Genomic DNA, 23,910 nt, shown 5'->3' with positions numbered 1-23,910 from the left:
CTCTGACGAGAGCCCAATCCCCACAGGCTGAAACATGATTCAGTCACGACCAGCATCACTGCTCTGTCGACATGCCCCAGGCCACACAAAAACACAAACACCAAGGTCACGCTGTGTGTGTTATGACGTGGATTTAAGGGCTGCCCACGGTGCCAGCAGCTGATTTAAGAAATGACAAAAATTCCAACAAATAACCCAGATTTTGTGATGTGATGTGCAGTGTTAGGAGTAGTGAACTGATTAAAAGTAATAGTTGAACTTCATTTTGCAGTAGCTTGCTGGAAGTGCCACTACATTCCTATTTGCATAGGGATTAAGTAGATTACCTTTTTGCAAAGTTAGTACTGACATTTTTTTTTTATATTTGTGGTTCATAAAAGGAATGCATTTTACCATTGCTTCTCTACATGAACCGCCATTGACGAGCCCCAGATAATAGAACATCCAGGTAGGCTATGTTTACAACAATAAGTGACATTCCTTGCTATTGTAGTAGTGAACAGTCCAAAGAGGACTGTTTTATTTAGTACAGGTTTATACCTCTGAAGTTATTCTTTTTAAATCTTTCTGCTTTATTAACAAAAGTTAATCAAATTAAATGTTTTGGTTAATCTATGAGCTGAATAACCAATTGGCTCTTTTTAGTTTTTGCGATAAACTCAGCTGCATTTTTTGGCATGTGACTTTTGGTATTATATTATATTTTGTTATAATTTCTGATCACATGTACATTGTCAATTTGATAAGCTTTTAAAAAATTTGAATTTTTTTTTCCAAGTAGCTTTAGTTACCAAACTACATAGATTCCTATGATAGCTTTGCCGTTGTTCAACTTCTCCCATTGTTGAGTAATTGGTAGTTTACAACGCTATATGCTTTCAAAGTATAGTAGCTTCCCGAACACTGGCGATAAATTACATTTGGATTTACTTTCCAAAATAAAAGTTTAACATAGCTACTGTTTTAACAGAGCTGATGGAGAAACAGCACAAACACTTTGAACATTTTCACATTAGTATTTTTAATTCCAAAATCATTAGTTAGTGATCTACAAAATACAAATTTACAACATCCGGAACTGTGGGTCCCTCCAGTTTCATTCCTGTGCATATGAATAAAGTTAGGGGTTTACATGCAGGTGCACAGTGTCACTATATCTGAGGTTTCTGGCTTGCTTCCATAAGTTTGCACTTTGTATGAAGGCGCAGGGGCTTTGAAGGATGCTGGTGAGTGGATCATCCAGGCTGTTGGCATCAATACCCCACACGTTACAATACCGCCCCCTGGAGGACACACACTGTAAGGCAACATGACTTGACGAGGTCTCCCGTCAAAAGAGCACAGGCACAGAACACAGAGTGCATAACATCACCAAACCGTCAAACGTATTCTCGGACAATAACTGATAAAGGGAGTCACAAAACATTACAGATTGCCCCTCAATTGAAACCATTAGCATGATCAATTCTTAACATCTCAAATACATTTCTACTTTTAGAACATGTTCCAGTTTGCAGCATGTGTTTCTATGCAGAAGGTTAGTCAGCGCGGGTTCAGGGATTTTAAATAAAGTGTCTAATCAAACACAGTAGCATCCCGAGTCAAAACATTTCTGATGTGCATTCAGCTAAACAAAACCGTAACATCACGGATGGAAATGCTGCTACACGTACAGTACACTTGTGCAGTGAAGCGCTTCTCTAAAAGGATGCTCAACAGGCGTCTCTATTCAAGACAGCAAGAACGTTTAGAGATCGAGTGGTCATACAGAATTTCACAGATACAGGAAAACTAAAACAGAGTACCTTCGTCAAGATATTCCGCAGCATGCATTCTCTGCTTCACAGTTTACCCCCCACAAACGAGCTTGGTCCTCTCCAAAAGATTTTAAAAAGTGAAATGATGGAAGAGGATAGGAATGAAGTAAAGGGGGGTGTGGGGGAGGGGGAGGGGGGAAGAATCAGGTTTTACATTTTAACCTGCCAAGCTCATTTCGCTATTCTAAAAACATTCATTTAGTGAAGAAAAAAAAGCAGCAAGCAAAATAGTATATCAACTATGTTAAATTCCTGGGTGCATCCCATTTTGGTCACCACTGGTCAGGAATGATTATTATGTAATTACATAACAGTTTGCCAAGTCGTGTTTTTAGTAATGGGATATATCATAGATTGGTAAGAATGGCTCCGATGACAAGGCTTTCATTGTGTTTGTCTGCATTTTGTACTTCCGTCCTGGGCCCAATATGACACCCCTGTGATGAAGTGTTATGGAGGACTTGAAAGAGGAAACCCATTCCTGACACCAAACCTGCCGAGCCACACGTCGACCAACGGTTATTAAATGGTGTGTACATCTCCGGTGAAACATGGTTAAAGCACTGCTGAAATTAAAACAGAAAATAATACCAACAAATCTGATCCGGAATTAGGTAAAGTCAACATTTAAGTCTGTCGTCAAACGTGACGAGATGAATTTCACCCTCGACTACAAAACTGGCACTAAATCACAATACGAGTCATCCAGTCACGTAACTATTCCCTACCTGAAATGACACTGGAGAACTTCACTAAACATCTGCTAGAGCTAATTATTATCTAAATCTCCTCACTCAAAATTTGGCAGGTTATTCATATTATAATAACCTCGCAGCACCTTCATATTTGGCGCTCTTCTTTTCTTAACATCATATGGATCATTTCGATATACTGATAAATGAAATCAGTTCTGTTTTTCCAGTGATTGTCCCTTCCAGAAGTTGGTGCACTTATGTTTAAAAAAAAGAATTTCACTTATATCCGAGGTGATTAGAGGTAGAGCAAAAAGCAGGAGGAGGACAATGCAAAAGCCCATTATAAAAACAGGCACAAACAGGACTCCCTTTTTGTCCACCTCTTTTCTTAGAAATGCCACAACAGGTAAGATGGATGATGGGCAAGCTGTGAACAGCATTGTCAGGTGGCCGGGTCACACGGAGCGCGCTCAGGAGATGATGCGAATGCCAAAGTTTTGCTTGAGCTGCTCCAGGAAGATGAAGGTGAGCACTGTGTGAGGAATCAAGCGGATTCCTGCGGGGACCAGACCCTGTGACCAAAAAAAAAAAATTACATTAGATAAGATTTACACATGCAGTTTTTTTTTTATCTGGCAATTAAAAGCTAGTATGCCTAAAAAGTACTTACATATTTCATTTAATTTTCATTTAACCTCTATTTATACTAACAGGTACTTTATGATTAAGGTGGATTGCCGGCCCACTATAAGTGCAAGTCATTTATTGCACTTGATATAGCACCAGCATGCTTTTAATGTCAAGTACAGGGCTGTCAGCACTTGGTGTGATTTGATAGATTTACTGTTAATATTATATTTCATTGCTAAACAATTCTGTGTTGTGGATAGACGGCTGAGCTGGCAGAGGCAGTCTGGAGAAAATGTAAACAGAGTTCTGTTAGTAGCTTACAAGCCACAGACAGACAGTTTTCTTTTTTGGCAGCAGTGTTAATACTACTACCAAAGCAGGGATGTTGTTTTAAGCCACTTACAGCTGATTGCAAACTGAACACAATCAATATGCTTTTTGCATTGCTTTCCATTAATTCAATCAATATTGTAAAATCTAAAAGCCTCTTTTAAACCTTAATATCAAGGTGTGTATGTCTTTAGGACTATGAAGTCCCCATCTCTTAATTAAAAAAGGTAATAAAGACAAATAGGTGTGTACTTAAAGAGCCCTTGCAAGTTTTAAGTATGACAGGGGCTACCCTAGACATTCACCTTGATCTCTGCACCAGAGTTCTCTCTGCATACTGCTTTTTCTAACAATGTACCAGGCAGAGGTCTTTTCTATGACTGTTGTGCTTTAGAAGGCGAAGAGTGAATCAAAGCATCCAAGGGTGATCTCTGATTAAAAGTGGCACTAAATAACCACAGTAATGTTATTGGCTGGTATGTAGCGCTTTTTCTTTTTACCTTGTAAAATGCCATGGGACCCAGCTTGGCAGTTTCTCTTATGCAATGTGAAACCCCCTTAAAAAAGAAAGAGAGACACAGTAGATCAGCATGAACAATGAGGGCTAAACAAGATGGATGAACAGGAATGAGGAGTGAGAGGCACAGAGGAGACAATGGAGAAGGATGGAGGGGGAGGGGGAGGGAGAGGGAGAGGGGGAGGGGGGACTCACTGTGTACTCTCCCTTTGAGCTCATCAGCCTCGTCTTCAGTACATCCAGAGGTTGACACAAGAATGTAGCACAGCCTCCCTGCAGAGAAACAGTTGGTCAGTTCACTAAAAGGAGCCGTGTACACATTACACTGACTCACTCGGGCCTTCAGGGTCACACAACTAAATACTCACAGCGATGAAGCTGGAAAGAAAGTGTGTGAGTATGTTATCTCCCATCATGCCTGTTCCCAGCACCAGCTGCTTGGCTTGGTCATAACACGCCAACTATAAAAAGGTGGGAAAAGTAAGGGGAGGGGAAAAAGATAGATATTAATGGAAAAAAGATGGTAACAAAAGATGGTCAAGAAGGATCCCAGTTGATGTGTTAGCTGTTGATGCATATCGTTAGCCTCATAGCATAATTGCCTAAATCATATTTACTCACTCTACATTTACTCTACATCTACTTTACCCTACTCTATAACCCTTAAAATATGACTTAGGCAATTATGCTATTAGGCTAACGAAAAGTAGATGTAGAGTAGAATAGAGTAGATGTAGAGTTAAAGTAGAGTAGAGTAAATATGATTTAGGCAATTATGCTATGAGGCTAACTATATGCTAGTGTACTACATGAAGTTATCTGAAGCACCAATCTTTCAGTCTCAACAGAGCTCGACTTCCAGAGAAATAATAAACAAAAACTCCAAAACTGAAAACCTTCTCTACTTTCACTCAGCCTGTTCCAGTAGTGAAACATGGCTCAGGTGTCTTCTTTATATCTGAGATCCAAACTGATCCAAACTGTGTTAATGTTAGCTGAGGTAGAATTAGCTAATACAAAAAGACATCAGTGAATACCTAGTATATGGCTGGACCGTGATTGGGTTTTAGTATAGTGTAATTTGATGTTTAGCTACTGTGTGGTAGCGGAGTACATGTACATTCTTATGCAGTGTCAACATATAAAAAATAAGGCTAGTGGAAAAAGTTAAGTCGTCACAAAAGAAGCTCTGGTTTGTTTCATATTTGAGGGAATTTGTGTAATCCCTCTAACCTGTGGTAGGCTATTTAACCAGGTCGGCATGTCGGTAGGTAGATTTTGAAACATATTTTACAGATGGGCTGTGTGGTATCTGCGGGCTATGTTGGCGAAATAACTTCAACCTTTATATGCGAGAGAGAGAAACAAGACCAACACACACATGCTGCCCACTGTTGCACAGCGATATAATAAAGCTAATAAAGCATGAATGTTATAGCCTGGAACTGCCGCCAGGCGCTGGCAAATTAAATTTGCTGCGCCTGTTGGTCTGGACACTCTCCATTGAAGCTCATTTAATATGTCAAGAAATCCTGAGCTACGTTTCAATTGGCTCCGTCTGATATGGGCGGGCCAGAGCCCTTTGTATGGTGCTCTGGGGCGGACGTAACTGGATGACGACAGCATGCCCCGTCAAAGCCGTGATAGTAAACATCAAAGATGGCTGCGGATATGTTGTTTGAGTTTGAGACTGCTTTGACACTTTAAGAGTTGGAAGACAGCACTCACATCTTGCATTAGCAAGTAAGTGGAACGTTCTGTTTTGCCGACCGACCACGGCAAGAGTTTAATCTAACAGTTTAACAGCTGTTCGCTAAACGGACGGGGCTTAATACTAGTGATGGGTCGTAATGTGCCGAGGCTTCGGAGCTTGTGTCGAGTAATCCCGGAAGTTTTTGGTGAAGCACGTATCGAGGCTTGTATCGTATTGGGCGAATCACGTGACTGATGACGTTCGAAGCCTTGTTTGTTCAAGAAGTGCTTCGGGTATTGTGGATCCACTCGCACTTTGCGGGTTAGTGTTGGCTGGTTTGTGAGTGATGTAGACGTGGATGTCCTATCAACTTGTTGTGACTTTCTTGTGCACCCTGCCTCCGCTGTGCCATGTGAAAGAGTCAGAGTGTTCTCCAAAGCAGGAGAAGATGTTTCCAAAAGGAGAACATGTCTGAACCCCAGCACAGTGGAACACATTTTGTTTCTCAATAAAAATGAATCAAATCCTTAAGTTGCACAAGCACATTCACTGCCCCTTACCTTGTTATAACACTGCGACAGTTTGAAAATAATGATTCCTGTCATGATGAGTCATTCAAAGTTTGACAAAATGTTTATTGATAGATTTATTCGATTTCTTTGCATTATCATGTTTCATACCCATAATAATACACCAAACAAAATATGAGTTGTATTTATATGAATTAATACATGAACAATACATGAAATGCATTTATTAAGATGTATTGATTTATGTCAGTCAGTCATTCCCATGGCTGCACTGTTGCAGGACAGTATTGAGTGTATTACAAATTGATAGAATGATCTGGCTATTTAACACTGTTTGACCAGCAGGGGGGGTTGTATTGTGTTCAAATCGGTTCAAATGAAGCCTCGAGAAATGAACCTTTTTGTGAACCATTTGGCTTTAAGGCTTCAAGGCTTCAAAAAGCTTCATCTGGCCATCACTACTTAATACGTCACCTTGTTCATTGCTCTGATTGGTTGTAGTGCTATCCAATTGCGTGCAGTGGCATTTGAAATGCACGCGTAGGTGCCGCCCCTTGAGTTGGGAAGGTCTATTGATCGTGGCCAGACCCTCTATCGTTCATGGGTCTGGATTTCCAGGCTATGAATGTTAGACATTTTGACGGCAAACCAAAAAGAAAAAACACAAACGGTTTCCTCATTATTAAATGAGCACTGTGACTTGCCTGTCCCACTGTGACCATTGCTCCTCTGCTGGAGGCCATGGTGGCTCCTGAGAACAGTCTCCTCGCTCCCTCTGTGGGACAGCACACAGGTCTGAGGTCAGATATAATGCCATGTGCTTTACATGAAGATACACCAGGCAGCATTCTGCTTAAGATTTACCTTCTCTGTAGACTCTGAAGAGCCCATCGATGGCATGTTTGTAGCTAAAACAAAGAAGGGAAGAAAACAACATCCAGGTTTAAATTACAATGTGAGAACCAGAGCAACCAAACGTTTAGCTTCAGTTACAACACTCACTTTCTCCTCAGCTCTGGCGGTAGTTTCATGTCATTCTGCATCCTAGAATCAAAACCAGATTAGATATACAGTATATTGAAATCCACTCACAGTTATGCTTAAGACTGGGTCATACATCTAACCACGGCCTGTTTCATTTGATCTAAACTGTCACCGCATGTTACCTGACGTTCACCATGTCTGCCGGCGTGCCAACAAACCCACCAGTGAAACCTGTTGGCAGAGAAACCTTGTTGGCACACAATCCTGTAGTGGAGACACTGCATGTGTGTGTGTGTGTATGTGTATGTGTGTGTGTGTGTGTGTGTGTGTGTGTGTGTGTGTGTGTATGCCTTTTCCCACCTCCGAAGGCTCCTAGCAGGACCTTCTGGTAAAAGGGCATAGGGCCCTGGCTTGTGCTGCTCAACATGTCCCTCACTGTCTCATAGATGGCAAATCTGGTGAGTGAATAGGACATCTAAGAAGAGAGGAGAGGGATTATTAATCATCAACAACAAATTGCTATCCTCCAAAGGTTTATAAAGCCAACCTGTTGATCTTTTGACAGTTAAAATGTGATTGTTCTTCTCAAACCGACAAATGGGTTCCTCTCAGAGAGCTAAGGCGCTCTTTAAATTTGCAACAAACCTTTATATCTTTTTTATGATGAGTGTTATTGTTTTTGTATTATTGTTCTGTATTTTATTTAATTGTAGGATTTCAATTGTCTTGTTTTTTAATTTATTTTATCTCATTGCAGTCCCAGTCGGTCCATTTTGAGATGATCATATTTACGTTAATACATTTGATTAAGTACATATGTTGACCACAAGAGCAAGAACGGAGCCCTGGAGAGAGCAGGCAGAAGCCATGCACGCAGACACTCATACCTGTCTACAAAGGGAGGCAGAGAGGCCGTTGTAGAGAGCCAGCAGCCCGTCACTCTTCACCACATGAACGGCCATCCCCATCATCCTCAACTTCACCTCCTGCTGAGTCTGTAGGTGCACCTGGAAAAAGACATGTTACATGTGTTAGCACTGGTGTCACTCTCAATATCTAATGTTCTCAATCAACTGTACAAATCCACAGATACAGCAACTTATGTTTTTGTTGGGGTCATTGTTGGGATACAACTTAAGACACCACTTCACATACTGTATTTAGGCATTTCAATTTTGCACCCCTTAAAAACAGGTCATCCAGGGAGTTAATATTGCACTTCCAATGGGTTGAGGGAATCGAGAGGGAACGATTACAGATAGAATGGTCCAAATCTAAATCGTCAGAGGATAGGATTGAAACATTTCAGTCTACATAAAAATACTTGATCCTACACATCCCACAGTGCAACCCCAAAACCATCTTTATTTTCAACAATCGGCGCCCATGGTAACAGACACCACACGTCTTTCAAACCCAAACCCATCCAGTCACAGAGGACTGTTTTCACTGTGGTACTGACCCCGATGACTCTGCTGACCTATGTGTGTAAGAAGAGAGCAATGAGATGACACAGGCAGTTTGAATACCATAAACATGTTTTCTAAATAGCCCACCCTTTGTTGAAAGTCAGCAACTCTACAATGTGTCCTTTGTCTTATCCTTTCAATAAGTAATCGAGTATAAAGGCACCTAAACTAGCAAAATGTAACGGTTCCCAGTCTCAGCACTGTAGTCTTGCTGGACTCAACTCATTACTCTTTCAACCTTTCTTGATAGGTCCGTTAAGTCCCTGTCAACAAACACTACACACTGGTTGCAGCAATCTAATCTCCTTAAAGCTCTGATAGACAGGGAACCACTGAGTGTGTTAAGGAGACAATGTCATATTGAGCCTGTCAGCAAGTTAATGTGTATGTGCAACGGGGACACTGTCACTGTCGCGCTCTTACACACACAAACACTGTGGTGAAATATTACACCCCGTTGAGTTGATAAGTGTCTAAGATGTTCTTAGCACTAAGTTCATAGGGGTGAGGTCAGGACAATTTTGTTTGGAAACTCTACTGTATCAGTTCCGTTCAGGGAAACAATAGAGCAGCCTATCTGATGATGTAATGGCTACCTGGAAGGAAATTGATAAGTCATAAACCATGACTGGCAATTAGCTATGTGATATGTGTGTTTGGTCGAGCCCTTTACTGAAAGACACATTCACAAAAAAATGTCTTCTCTAGATTACACCTCATTCCTTTTAATATGTAACTCTGCTGTTAGCTTCCACATGTATGTGTTAAGAGCATATAGCATCATGAAGCCATTCACTGTTTGTTTCACAAGTCACCATCTGCCCCTCCGACTACAGAATAAACTTTGAGGAGTGTGTGTGTGTGTGTGTGTGTGTGTGTGTGTGTGTGTGTGTGTTGAATTTGCCGGGTTATGAGAGGAAGGATCTACAGCAGAAGAAGCAGGTCACCTTGCCAGTCGACAGTGTGTGGGCTCACTATTTCATTTCATTCTACAATGGCAGCTCTCGGGGGGGAGGGGGAGGTCACGCTATTATTCAGCTGATAACAATTGAGCCATCCGAGGTTGTGTTACAAGAGTTAAAGAACAAATGTGCAGTAGGGCTTCACAATAAAGACGGGGCCATCCACTTTCAGCTGTGTCATCTAGTAATGATTCAATATCATGTTATTACTTTACAAAACTCTGTTGCCCAAATCAATGATCCCAACTAAACTAAAAATTAACATCTATCAGTTAATAAAGAAGCTGTTAAAATATGAAAAAGCTTGGTCTCACATAATACATGCCAATAGAGCATAGATCACTCCTGGACCATTTTCTTAAAATTTCTATATGATTTTGTTTTTCATAAATTTGCCTTGCCGTGATATCTATTGTTAATATTATTACAATGATCTAAGCCATAGATAATGTTATCTTTCAAGCCTCCATTGCTCAAGAAGCGGTGGGAGAAGTTGTGTTGCAAACCATGCTTGCAGCACAGGGAAATGGGCACAAAAATAGCGGTCGAAATTCACTTAACGTTGTGCAAATTGCAACAATGTTCTCAGTGAGTAGCTGATTTTCTTTGCCACAGCAGGGCACAATCATATCAACAGAACTACAGTAGCTCCAGCTTTTATCAAAGGGTTAGGGTCAGGTAATTTTCTAATTTCTACAAATGTGATATTAGCCGTCCCTAAAATTCCTCCCCTAAACAGTGTTACTAGCTGGACCACCAGCAGTACTGATAGTGGACCACATTTGGTGTCAGCTACATTCTAAACTAGTAACACTCACTCACATGACATGTCAATTTAGCAGTTTGACAAGTGTAAAAATACATGACTATACATGGCACTGTGTATGTATGGCCTTGTGATTGTCTTGTGGTATTATTCTAAAATGGGGAGGGAGGTGCGGGGGGTATAAATAAAATGAGGCCTCAGGTCACCCTCAGACCACTGTTGAAGCAGAAAGAAAGCATTATGCCTCTACCATGAGCTAATTTCAAACCCAATCTGCTGGTATACTTCATACCCCTTGAACTTTTCCACATTGTCACGTCACAACCACACACGTACATTTATTTTATTGGGATTTCATGTGATAGACCAACACAAAGTGGTGCATAAGTGTGAAGTGGAATGAAAATGAAATATGATTTAAAAATACAAATTTATAAATAAAAAACTGAAAAGTGTGGTGTGCAAAAGTATTCAGCCCCCTGAGTCAATACGTTGTAGAACCACCTCTCGCTGCAATAACAGCTCCAAGTCTATTTGGGTATGTCTCTACCAGCTTTGTACATCTACAGACTAACATTTTTGCCCGTTCTTCTTTGCAAAATAGCTCGAGCTTCAGATTCAGCATCAGATTGGATGTAAAGTGTCTGTGAACAGCAATTTTCAAGTCTTTCCAGATATTCTCAATTGTATTTAGGTCTGGACTTTGACTGGGCCATTCTAACACATGACTATGCTTTGATCTAAACCATTCCATTGTAGATATGGCTGTATCAGGGTAGTTGTCCTCATTGAAGATGAACCTCCACCCAGTCTCAAGTCTTTTGTAGACTCTAACAGGTTTTCTGTCCTGTATTTGGCTCCATCCATCTTCCCATCAACTCTGACCAGCTTCCCTGTCCCTGCTGAAGAACAGGACCCCCACAGCATGATGCTGCCCCCACCATGTTTCACGGTAGGGATGGTGTTTTCAGGGTGATGTGCAGTGTGAGTTTTCCACCACACATTGCATTTTGCATTTAGGCCAGAAACTTCAACTTTGGTCTTATCTGCATATGCTGCGTCCCCCGAATGGTTTGTGGCAAGGGTTGGACTAAGGTGCTCTGGTCAGATGAGACCAAAATTGAAGTTTTTGGCCATAATGCAAAATGCAATGTGTGGTGGAAAACTCACACTGCACATTACCCTATACTACACACCATCCTCACCATGAAACATGGTGGTGGCAGCATCATGCTGTGGGGGTCCTGTTCTTCAGCAGGGACAGGGAAACTGGTCAGAGTTGATGGGAAGATGGATGGAGCCAAATACAGGGCACACAACCTGTTAGAGTCTGCAAAAGACTTGAGACTGGTTGGAGGTTCACCTTCAATGAGGACAACTACCCTAAACATACAGCCATATCTACAATGGAATGGTTTAGATCAAAGCATAGTCATGTGTTAGAATGGCCCAGTCAAAGTCCAGACCTAAATCCAATTGAGAATATCTGGAAAGATTTGAAAATTGCTGTTCACAGACGCTTTCCATCCAATCTGACGCTGAATCTGAAGCTCGAGCTATTTTGCAAAGATGAATGGACAAAAATGTTAGTCTGTAGATGTACAAAGCTGGTAGAGACAAACTCCAATAGAATTGGAGCTGTAATTGCAGCGATAGGTGGTTCCACAACGTATTTACTCAGGGGGGCTGAATACTTTTGCACGCCACACTTTTCAGTTTTTTATTTATAATTTTTTTTTAAAAACCATGTTTCATTTTCATTCCACTTCCCACTTATGCTGCACTTTGTGTTGTTCTATCACATGAAATCCCGATAAAATAAATGTACGTGTTTGGTTGTTACGTGACAAAATGTGGAAAAGTTCAAGGGGTATGAATACTTTTTCAAGCCACTGTAAGTCATATGCACACAAACACACACACGCACACAACCACAACTCAGGAACCCTACCAATTCAAACACCTATAAATCGTCTCCCAGTAGAGATCGTCAGTTGTCAATCTGCGCCGCAAACAACTGACCTCCAGCCAGCTCACCGTAGTTTTTCCTTAATTCCAACCCTTTTCTGACATTAAGAGAATCAGGTACATACAGATAAATACCAGTTTAAAATTCAATTATCTGAACTAGTTTTTACCCACCAAAGAATGGGTTACTGTTTACCAAAAGCTCACTGTTCACTGTTAACAGGTAGGCTTGGAATGGCAATGCAGTGACATTGAAAAAAAACAGCAGGTTCACTCTGGTCTGTGCCAGTAAAGCTCCTGAGACAAAGGAGTTAATTGTGCACAAGTCAGCTTATGTTGAAATCCCTCAGATCACTTCCGAACACAAGTATTTGTGAAAGGTTTGTTCCTGACGGTGACATCAGACTTTTATTTTATTTCGCCTTTTTTTTTTTTTTACAACGATGATACAGGCCTCAGAAACACGCTTTGGTTGAATGTGTTAAGAATGTAATCGGTTGAGTTATTTCATTTTTAAAATGTTGATAGAAAGTTATATGTGAAAACACTCCAGTTTGAATGCCTAAGGTGGTTCTCAATATGACAAGTAGAGCCACAAGCTTTACACATTGGAGCGCCTTCAGTCCTATACCTACTATGACTTACAATGACCACCGGCCAACAAGGACGTTTGGGCAGACATGAAGCCCTCAAGCAGACAGTTGGACTGTAACGTGATGATTACTGGCCTTGTCTAAGCAATTACACACCATGTGACATCCTCAGGACCAGTTAGTGTTATAAGGGTCATGTGCCACAGCCTTCCATTAATATAACCTAAAGAGAGGTAGCCTATTAGTAGGCTAAAGTGAGGAACGGTTTTGCCCACTATGGTATATATGTGCTGGCATAAAACGTGGCTACTCCTCTGTGCTGTTGAGTTGAACAAGAGTGAACATGCATGACCCAGCTGACACACAGCTGCTGTCAGGTGAAGACAGGGAGGAAAAACATGCTAAAGAAATTTATATAATTATTAACACCGTATGCAATTAAAGTGCTCAACTTCCACTTGCCCTAACTCTCGTCCTATATTTTGGCAGCCTTGAACATCCTGACAAGACATATGAGCGATGCCACCGAAGACATGCGATACCTCATGGAGGGCACTAAAAGCTCCGTGCAGCTTTAGCGAGCAATACGCGAGTCTATCTCACACTGACGTGCAGAACGTGTCCACTACGACTCCCGCTGGAAACAGCTGTTCGGGCCTGCGCTTGCTCACTCGCTCTCACAGCGCCGACCGTTCCCTCTCTCCAGCCCCCTCACCTTCAACAGATCGAGAGGATGCGTGCAGCAGGCGGCTCCGCAGGACGCCAGCCCACCGAAATACCACCGGGACATCCGCTTCTCGGTCATGGCTCCTTGGGGCTCTTGCCAGCGGTACGATGGGTTTACAGCAGATGGTGACTTCCTTCACTCCAAGTCCTGACTCGACACGGTGTCCGCCTGCTCTGTCGGCTTCCTGGCCTGCTGCAGGGTTCTGTTGGTGTAGGCTGCTGTGGTCTGCTACAGGTCGCGGGTAACCTCGTTAATCTTCAAACATTCCGATAGGAGACTGCGCCAGGGAACGGGGGACTTTGGGCAGCTTCGCGCGCACTCACGCCACATAATGCGTGTGTGTGCATGGAAAAGAGTGTGTGAGCGCGTGCGCCGTGTGCTGTTTTTTTTCGGGCCACGATGTGTGGTGCAGTAGGCTATAGGAAGCAGCTGTAGACAGAGGAGAAGAGTGCAGTGCCAGCCAATTGCCACCGTGGACGGCGGTGCTGCCTACCCGCCCCGGTCTGCGAGGTCCAAAGGTCGGCAAGCGGGGGTACGACGAGAATGCTAAAGCCCCCAACCGCACAAACTCGCACGGCCCACACTTTCACCCCCAATGAACTGTCATGTGGGTTTTTAAAGTGATACGCATCCTCCCTGCAGCAGCACCTATAAACAGACAGGCGAAAGGGGCACTGTCTCTTTAAGGGGACAATAGTCGACGTTCTCAAGCGAGCAGGCTGTAACACAGAGCAAATAGTTTGGCTACAATTATTCGTAACGTTTGTCCACATGCGGTGTCTCTTTACAAGGCTCAGACACATTTGGAGGTTGTTGGGTTCAGAGTTGAGACAATAAAGAGTCATGAATCAAACCGTGAGCTCGAAGCTGCAAAGGCGCGTGACTCAGTTTATTCTGAGTGAATATCAGAAACATTACATAGGCCCATAGGCTTTAGGCCTATATGCAAGAGGAACGAGAAAAGTTATTTAGAGGGCACATAATATGCTATTATTTTTCAGGTAAAAATTGTAATTTGGGTTTCTACTAGAAACTGTTTTCATGGTGTGGTGTCCCAAAAAAAAAGTTACATTTCTCACAGCGCCATTGCTGATTTTCCTCTGTTCAGCCTCTGTCTGAAATGCTTCATTTTTAAAGCCTATCTCTGTGAGGCCTACCTATCAAAAAGCCCTGTATTCTCTGATCTGGGAGTGTGATTATCACAGGTAGATCTAGTGCTTAGTTAGGTTGGAAATAGGGTGTGTGGCTTCTCCCCTAGGTTGAGTTGTTTTTTTGTCATACTTTTCGAGTCTCTAGTCACACCAGGGATCCATATTAATGTTGAAAAACCATGAAAAAGTGTATTTTGCATAACTTGTCGTTTAAAGCTGGGGTATGTGATTTCTGATTGGTCAAAGTTAAAATGAGCCGGACACTTTGACCAATCAGAGCGAGGCTCCGATTCTCTGTTCTTATTGGCTATTGGGACTGTCCATTCACTTTGGCACAACTTTGTTGGTGTGTAGAGCGTGTCAGGGAGGGACCATAGGGAGGGACCATAGAGAACAAGTGGAGCGGTTGAGGTATTTGGATTCAAATCTCTATCCCAACTGCCATTTTCTCCCCAAATCCTCCACCCCAGCTTTAAGTTGAAGCACATCTTCTATGGACTTAAAGGAGAAGTAATATGGTCCTTTTAGCTAACTTCCTGTCAATGACTGTAGTTAGCGGTCCCCTCCCTCGTCCCTACGTCACCACCACATGAACACACAGTCGTCTTTGTCAGATAGCTAGTGCCGCGATGGAGAGCAGCGAGTCATCGTTCACGGGAAAAGAGACCCGCCTCTTTATAGCGCTCTGTCTCCTGATTGGATAAAAACAGCGGGATACTCAAAATGTTATCTTGCAGTTACTGCAGAGCTGAGTGACTGGGAGACCTGTGTTATGAACTGTGCATATTGTTTAAGTGATTGCTGTAGGAATGTGAAGTGATTTAACATGTTTATTTAAAAAATATATCACTTAATTCTCCTTTAAATGATCCTACTTTATAGGATTTCTTTGTTCACTCAGTGTGTAATCATTGCAGTGAGGTTGGTTGGTGATAAACATGGAGAGATATCCTACACACAGACTTGTTTGTTCCTCTCCAAGAAAGAGGAACTTTCTGCACAGTCCACAGAGCAGCGGGTCTACCCTTTTGCCCTTTGCCCTCAAAAGCCATTCTCTATCTCTTCCTCTGTGTTTTGCAGCACGCAGGCGGCAAGACTACATGGAGACGACTGTCATATACTACTACTCCAGCTCTTAATATGACAGACATGAAGCACAACCGACAAAACAGGTTATTCAACACAATGGCATAACACCTATCATAGTCTGTGAAAACATGACAGATGGTAAAGAGGACACATCTAGTATTTATTCAAACAATCCATTCCATATCAGGGGGCGTACATCTAATGTATAAGGAAAGACAGATTAAGAAGAATGAAAACATTTCTATACAACACATTTATAAGTGGTTGTAAATTATACAAAAGATAATCAGTACAAAAAAGCAAAAGTGGACACATGTATGGAATGTACCAAATAATGTACTATATAATGTTATTGAATCTAATATGACTTATAGCCCAATTCACAGATCCTTTAAAAAAAAAATCATCTATAAGGTGGCAAAAGATGGCTGAAACATAATTGAAAAAAATGACAGATTATGTTTCCTTACCCTGACAACAGCTAACACATTTTTTTATTTTTTTTTATCCGGACCAAGTGAAAGCCCAAAGACTACTTTTGTGTAAGGGTGAGCGTTAACAGACTTAAAGTCAGAGGACACAAGGTCAAAAATGAACATCATAGCATGAACAATTATCATACACATTATTTTCATTTAAAGGAATACTTCACCCATACGGAACCGGCGTTCTAACATTATAAAATCGCTATTATGATATAGTGAATGAGTGTTTTCTTCCCTCAGTCTTCTCTTGGCCCAGCTGTCCTGTTAATCCTAACCCTACATGTTTACTAGTGTGATGTCACAAATGGTAGTAAAAATAGTGAGACTATAAAACACTCTTTCTGCCTTTTCTCAGGCTGAACTGATTTCAAAAATGTTTGCACATTTATACTCCATAGGTTCTCAGAGCTCAATACACCTTCATATTACCACCGGTGAAGTAGGTCTTTAACTGAATTAACAAAACTACTAATACTGAAAGTAATCAAACTTTAATAATCTTATATTTCCTTATATATGGAGAAATGAAACAAGCTCTAACACTTGGACAAAGGGGCTGTTATGTCAACAAGCACAGAACATATACATGTAAAAAAGAATAAAGAAATCAATGAAAAGGGAAAAATCAAATATAAAGAGTAACCCCCCCCCCCCCCAATAAATTCATCCATACATAGTAAACAAACAGGCGTAACTCTGACTGCGCAATCATATTTTCCGTGATCACACAAATATACTTTGTACACTGGCCTTCTGTACACAGACTACCCACACACACACACGCACGCGCGCACACACACACACACACACACACGCACACACAAGCAGAGGCAGAGTGGAATTTGAGAAATGTAAGTCACACACATTAGTAAACCACTAAACGTCTTAAATCCTCCCACAATTCATGTCAACTCCCACTCTGAAAGCAAACTATTAGATACTGTAAATTGTATTGGAAACCCTTAGTTTATCACGTACATTTATTAATAAATGTCAAACCATCATTTACCAAAGACATCCACATCATAATTTAGAGGTGATGTGTTAATAAAGGTATGATTTGCTGTCATCTAGTGATGAAAGTTCAAGAATTCAAGGCTCACTTGCTTACCCCTCCTTTTCAGATAATTGACACAGGCTACAGTGGCCTTCAAGGACAATAGGCAAGTTACTAAAGATTGCATTATCCACCTCTGCACTAAGTCTTTATACAATATCAATCAATAAGGAGAAGATATATTTAGTTAATTATTCTATACTTATATTTCAACTTCCAACAGGTGCATTTCTAGCGGACACCCATTATATATAAACACACTTCAATCTGTTATGTCTTTCAGTTCTGTGCTACAGTAGAAACATGGGGTTGCAACATGGCGGCTTCATTCTAAGGTGCAAAAGAAAGAACAAACTTATACACTAATTAAAACATACTTTTGATATTATATTCCATTTCTAGCAAGTCTGTTGCTGAAAAATTTCATTTAGTACCTTCAAAGAAAAATACACTACCTCTGCTCCATACGACATAAACCACAGTATAGGCTGAATATCCTCTAATATATAATTGTGACCTTGCAGTTTCCAGAAGCTGGTCTGAGGAGGTTGTAACCTTGTCTTGTGCTTCACATGTCCAACCAAAATGACCTCATACAAAGGACTTATCCTGGGGCTTCACCTCTCCTGCTGCCCCTGAACGTGGGTTGTCCTTGGCTGCTCCTCCAAACACAGGCTGCGTTTTCCCTCCCGGCGGAGAGGAGCCGATGTGCAGCAGGGCGCCCCCCACCAGTAGCATCACGCAGGCCCCCCAGCCCAGGTACAGCGCCGGCCCCAGCTCCCTCTTTAAAGGCGCTGCAACGTTGGGATCGTAGAAGTCCCTGATGATCGCATGGGCGGTCCAACAGATGGGTATCAAGAAGGCCAGGCCAGCCACGAAGAAGAGGACCCCTGCTATCCTACCCGTGCGAGCCTTGGACGCCTGGTTTCCGTCGCCCATGCAGTGAGTGCACTTGGCCCCCGCCACCCCGAGCATGAGGGCCAGGAGGCAGAGGAGCAGGGAGAGAACGGTGAGGCCACGGGCGGCTTGGGCAGATGGGGGCAGGGCCAGGGTGGAGTCGTAGGTCTTGCACTGGATGTGGCCTGTGCTCTGAGACAGGCAGTTCATCCACAGTCCCTCCCAGAGCACCTGGGCAATCACCAGCTGTCCACCCATGAAGGCAGACACACGCCACAGGGGGGCCGCGCACACCAGCACCCCACACACCCAACCCAGCATGGCCAACGCCAAGCCCATCAGCTGGAGACCGGTGGACGCCATTGGTTGCTGGAGATACTCTCAACGTCAAAAAAATAAATAGAAATGTTCCTTAGAAAAACCTCAGTTCAGATATTCCCTGGTTAGAGGTTATATAGAGTTGAGTAGATGAAACTCAAGTCTTCACAGAGTATATTCTCAGTCATTCAGGAAAAGATCTCCAGTGATTGTAAGTTATTGAGATGAGTCCCCTTCTTGTCCTCAGTGTCCTTTCTTGTTAGGCACCTACAAACTGTTTTAGCAACAACAAAAAAGGCACAACAGTTATAATGATTGAGAAGTTGTAAAATGTGTGCGGAAACAACAGTCAGATGAGTAAAGATAAGAGCATTATTAGGCTCCAGGCAGACCAGGTTTTCATATATAAAACTTACTTTTCAGTCACTAATCAAGCAGTCAGATGTCCACAGTGACAGATGGCGTGCCGAGGATCCTTGTGTTTCTTTGTGGTGTAGCCGTGTGGTGTGAGGGCTTGGTGTCTTTCTTCTGTTATGACTGGCCAGCTTGTCCCTCTGGATCTCATACACAGGGGTGTAGGAGGGCAGCAATGTGAAGCCTAATAGGCTACTGAATATTAAATACACACACACACACACACACACACACACACACACACACACACACACAATCTTGTTATGCAAAAAATGACAGCATGCACAAGGACACTTTGTTACATTGTTGATTGCCACCATGTTGTCATTACGTTGAGTTGGTGTGGCCAGATTGAAGCAATGGAGGGAGCCAAGGAGGTCTAGGTGAAAGCTGATGCAGCCTCACTAACAACCATGAAACAAAGCCCATGTCTTATTGTAGTGTAAAACCACAGGCAGAGCATGTGCTCACGGACTGCATGTTTCTTTACAAAATGTTCCCTGTCGAGTCAAGTGAGACGCCCGTGAATGTTTCCTGGTGTTTGCTTCACGAACAGTTAATACATAACCTCTCCATGTTACCTACAGTGTGATAATTGAAGATCCCATCATAATCAAAACATGGTGTCACAAATGAAGAACTTATAAAAAAGTTGGAATAATTATAAACGCTTATACTGTATGTTGTTTAGAGATGCAATTGCATTTCTTCTCCAGTAGAGAGCGCTCAACACTATGTAATTAAAATGTAGGGAGTGTACTGGTAGACCTGTAAGGTTGCCACTTTACAAGGGGGAGATTTTTGTACCGTTTAATCAATAATGTAAATTCAACAGTAAGGAACATAGGTAGGACCAGAAAAGAACATGTCATTTGCAACATGATAAGATTTGGTCATTCCAATTTAAATAGCACTATCAAAATAATAGTAAACATCCAACTGGTTTATGTGAACACTGCCATAGGCCTACAGATGAAACAGTAATTATGCAATTCTGGAGAGTAGGAATGCTGTCAAAAAAGACAAAACATGCAGGACCAGCTGAGACAAAATGGAGTCCATGTCATGAAAGTAAATAAATTGATGAATTTGCCAAGAGGCCTGGTAAATGGTAATCCAGGCAAAATAGCGTTTTTCATAGAATAAATTGTAAAATTATTTTTTTCAGCTCAGATAATTTCTATGGGGTGTCCAGAACAACATACTAAAAGTCCTAAGAAATCCTAGTTGAGGAAATATGTTTAATTCTCATCAATCCGAGATGTGTGCCAATAAGGCGAGACAACAATACAACCCAATGGGGCTATTTTTTTCCTTTAGTCCTATCAGAATGAAACTTTACACAATAAAAGTATCCATGACAATGAAATTTTTTTGTATCACAAGTTTCTTTGAAAATGTATTTTAATATGCAAATGAGCTATACACTAATCGTACATGCCCAAAATAAACCCAAATAGGCTTAATTTTTTTCCTTTACTCCTAACACAATACAACTTTACATAGTAAAAGTATACTTGAAAAGTAACCCTTTTTGTATTACAAGTTTCTTTTTAAATCAATTTGAATATGCACATGAGCTCCACACTTATTGAATATCCAATCCGATATATTTGGGGTAGCCTATATTTGATAAGTGTATAGCTCATTTGCATATTAAATACATTTTCAAAGAAACTTGTAATACAAAAAATGGTGTATCACAGACCATGCAAAGCACGATGCCTCTGCCAGAACAAAAGACACAGTCTCAGTAGGTGATGACACAGACTTGTTAGTACTCTTGTTGCATCATGCTGATCTGAATGCACACGAGCTGTTTCTGGCACCAGAACCAAAGAAAGCAACAAAAACAAGACGGATATAGTGTATAGAAAAGGAGGTAGACAAAGGAGTTACTTGGTCCCAAGGTGTGGGACAATCTCCTCTTTCTCCATGCCATTTCAGGCTGTGATTCTACGTCTCGAGCATAGGAGAGGGAATGGCACTGAAAAAAGTAAAACATTACACTAACTGGGGGAGGGGGGGGGGTTCTAATTCCTGAGAGGCACCTGTTATACCCCTGGCAGGTAAGCCAGGCAGTTTTTCAGGTTAGAGGCCAGTCTAAAAGCAGCATCGCCATCACCCATTGGCAGTATATTCAATAAGTGTGGAGCTCATGTGCATATTCAAATTGATTTAAGAAGAAACTTGTAATACAAAAATAGTTACTTTTCAAGTTTGGGCGACCGTGGCTCAGGTGGTTAAGCGGGTTGGCCAATGATCCAAGGGTTGGCGGTTCGATCCCCGCTCTGCCACCTGTGTCATTGTTGTTGTGTCCTTGGGCAAGACACTTCACCCACCTTGCCTCGTGTGAATGTGTATGACTGCTGTATGTTTGAGGTGGTGGTCGGAGGGGCCGTAGGCGCTGAATGGCAGCCACGCTTCCGTCAGTCTGCCCCAGGGCAGCTGTGGCTACTATGGTAGTTTACCACCACCAGTATGACTGTGTGTGAATGAATGGAACCTGGAACCCTGTAAAGCGTCTTTGAGTGCCTTGAAAAGCGCTATATAAATCCAATCCATTAAGTATACTTTTACTATGTAAAGTTTTATTGTGGTAGGAGTAAAGGAAAAAATTAAGCCTATTTGGGTTTATTTTGGGCATGTACAATTAGTGTATAGCTCATTTGCATATTAAAATTCATTTTCAAAGAAACTTGTAATACAAAAAAAGTAAATTTTCATGGATACTTTCATTGTGTAAAGTTTCATTTTGATAGGAGTAAAGGGAAAAAATAGCCCTATTGGGTTGTATTGTTGTCTCGCCTTATTGGCACACATCTCGGATTGATGAGAATTAAACATATTTCCTCAACTAGGATTTCTTAGGACTTTTAGTATGTTGTTCTGGACACCTCATAGAAATTATCTGAGCTGAAAAAAACTATTTTACAATTAATTCTATTTTTGGCCCCAAAATGCCTTACTTTGCCTGGCCTATGGGCATTGGGGTATTTTTCAGTTTATAAAAGAAAGTAACATAATTTAAGCTGATACATACTCGGCGCAGTAGGTGGCAGTAACACACAATTTACATTGTTGCCAACCGCCTGGATAAAAAAACTAAAATAAGAACAAGGTAACCACTTCTGCATGGCAACACTTGGCAGACGTCAGTTGTACGCAAGGCCGCCCATAAGGGGTAGAAAGTGGGAAGGCTTTCTAGGGCTTGGGGGGCCCATGGTCTTTGGAAGCCAAGAACCTAACTAAGCTAAACTTTATTTTTAGATTTTTAGATATGTATGTCAATATCTATTCAAAGTTGGGTGTTTACACAGAGCTGCGGCTCCGCTTACGGCCATTTAAAAAGCAGTAGAAAAGCAGAAATGTTCAAAATGTTTCAGATTGAGCACACAACGGAGTGTAACTGTTTCAAACATAATCCATCCTATAAACCCTTTGTGTGCCAAATGGTGACAAGATTGGGTTTTGATATCAAACAGTTTTGGCTGGATTATATTTCCTGAGTCGTTCCTGCTCATGGAAAACATGTAGGCTACCTGCTACTTGTGTCTGGGTGTGGCTGTGAAAAGTATTTGGACCCCATGAAAAAACAGGTTGGTTACCTTTTGTAGTTCTTCTACATTCTTATAAAGAGGACAGGCTAGTTACTAAGGCTTTGGCATAAGTCTTCAGGATGACACGGCCAGCCAGGTCTGACCAGCTTTTCAGAAACCTGGCTAATTGACCAACCAGCCGGGTCCTACCACAATGAAGCTGACGAGCAGCATCATCCTGTTTTAATTTTTGCCTTAACCACCCAGGTCCTGCTTTCTGTATTGTTTCTAAAAATTAAAAATAAAAATAGACCTAAAAAAGTTCTTAATGCAAAGAAAGACACAAGGCACAAAGAAGTTGGAAATAATTGAAGGAACAGATTTGAGCTCCGAGCTCTGGGGGGGAGGGGGGCTCACTCTCTCACACTTTGAAAACCCCTGGTTTAGATCAAAGCATAGTCATGTGTTAGAATGGCCCAGTCAAAGTCCAGACGTAAATCCAATTGAGAATATCTGGAAAGATTTGAAAATTGCTGTTCACAGACACTTTACATCCAATCTGAGGCTGAATCTGAAGCTCGAGCTATTTTGCAAAGAAGAACGGGCAAAAATGTCAGTCTGTAGATGTACAAAGCTGGTAGAGACATAGCCAAATAGACTTGGAGCTGTTATTGCAGCAAGAGGTGGTTCTACAACGTATTTACTCAGGGGGGCTGAATAGTTTTGCACGCCACATTTTTCAGTTTTTTATTTATAAAAAAAATTGAAAACCATGTTTCATTTTCATTCCACTTCACAATGATACACCACTTTGTGTTGTTCTATCACATGAAATCCCAATAAAATAAATGTACGTGTGTGGTTGTGACGTGACAAAATGTGGAAAAGTTCAAGGGGTATGCTTTTTCAAGCCACTGTATATATACAGTGTACACACACACAACCTCCCACTATTGCTGTTGTTTTGTTATTGATTGGGCCATGCAACGGAGAGATCCTCAGACTCTGGATGTCTAAGAGTTTTTGCAAAACTTTCTCTGTTTTCTATTCTCTCTCTCTCCCTCTCTCTCTCTCTCCCCCCCAGAGGGGAAGAGAGTGATCAAGGCAATTTAAGGAAACACCTGAATCTGCTGGAATGCCCTGCCACCTGGTGGTGATTAGTTGCTGGTGTCTGCTTTTAAACCACTAGCCCACTATGAATGTAAACTCAGTGAGCCTAAATACTGTGAAAGACTTCCGTTTTTGGGACAACCATCTCTAATTTCAATGTTCAGTCTGT

At 41.7% G+C, this 23,910-nt stretch overlaps 2 protein-coding genes across 2 annotated transcripts; both read right to left on the bottom strand.

Annotated features, from left to right (window-relative positions):
- Window positions 1-1,049: 1,049 nt before the first annotated feature.
- slc25a10b (solute carrier family 25 member 10b) lies at window positions 1,050-14,276 on the bottom strand. The gene is made up of 11 exons (XM_080029253.1): window positions 13,670-14,276; window positions 8,084-8,203; window positions 7,557-7,671; window positions 7,379-7,427; window positions 7,215-7,256; window positions 7,077-7,120; window positions 6,917-6,987; window positions 4,358-4,450; window positions 4,185-4,262; window positions 3,973-4,029; window positions 1,050-3,084 (listed from the first exon to the last, which is right to left on the bottom strand). The coding sequence occupies exons 1-11, from the start codon at window positions 13,757-13,759 to the stop codon at window positions 2,983-2,985; spliced, it is 861 nt and encodes a 286-aa protein (XP_079885379.1). The 5' UTR covers window positions 13,760-14,276; the 3' UTR covers window positions 1,050-2,982.
- A 3,778-nt stretch (window positions 14,277-18,054) lies between these two features.
- Window positions 18,055-18,723, bottom strand: LOC307252457 (claudin-4-like; the record flags this gene model as incomplete). Its single annotated transcript, XM_080030128.1, has 1 exon — window positions 18,055-18,723. The coding sequence occupies one exon, from the start codon at window positions 18,721-18,723 to the stop codon at window positions 18,055-18,057; it is 669 nt and encodes a 222-aa protein (XP_079886254.1).
- Window positions 18,724-23,910: the final 5,187 nt, after the last annotated feature.

Source organism: Ammodytes marinus, assembly GCF_949987685.1.
Source record: "Ammodytes marinus genome assembly, chromosome: 6".
NCBI classification, from domain to species: Eukaryota; Metazoa; Chordata; class Actinopteri; order Uranoscopiformes; family Ammodytidae; genus Ammodytes; species Ammodytes marinus.
The sequence above is the reverse complement of the archived record's forward strand: the minus strand, read 5'-3'. Positions and strand labels throughout refer to the sequence as shown.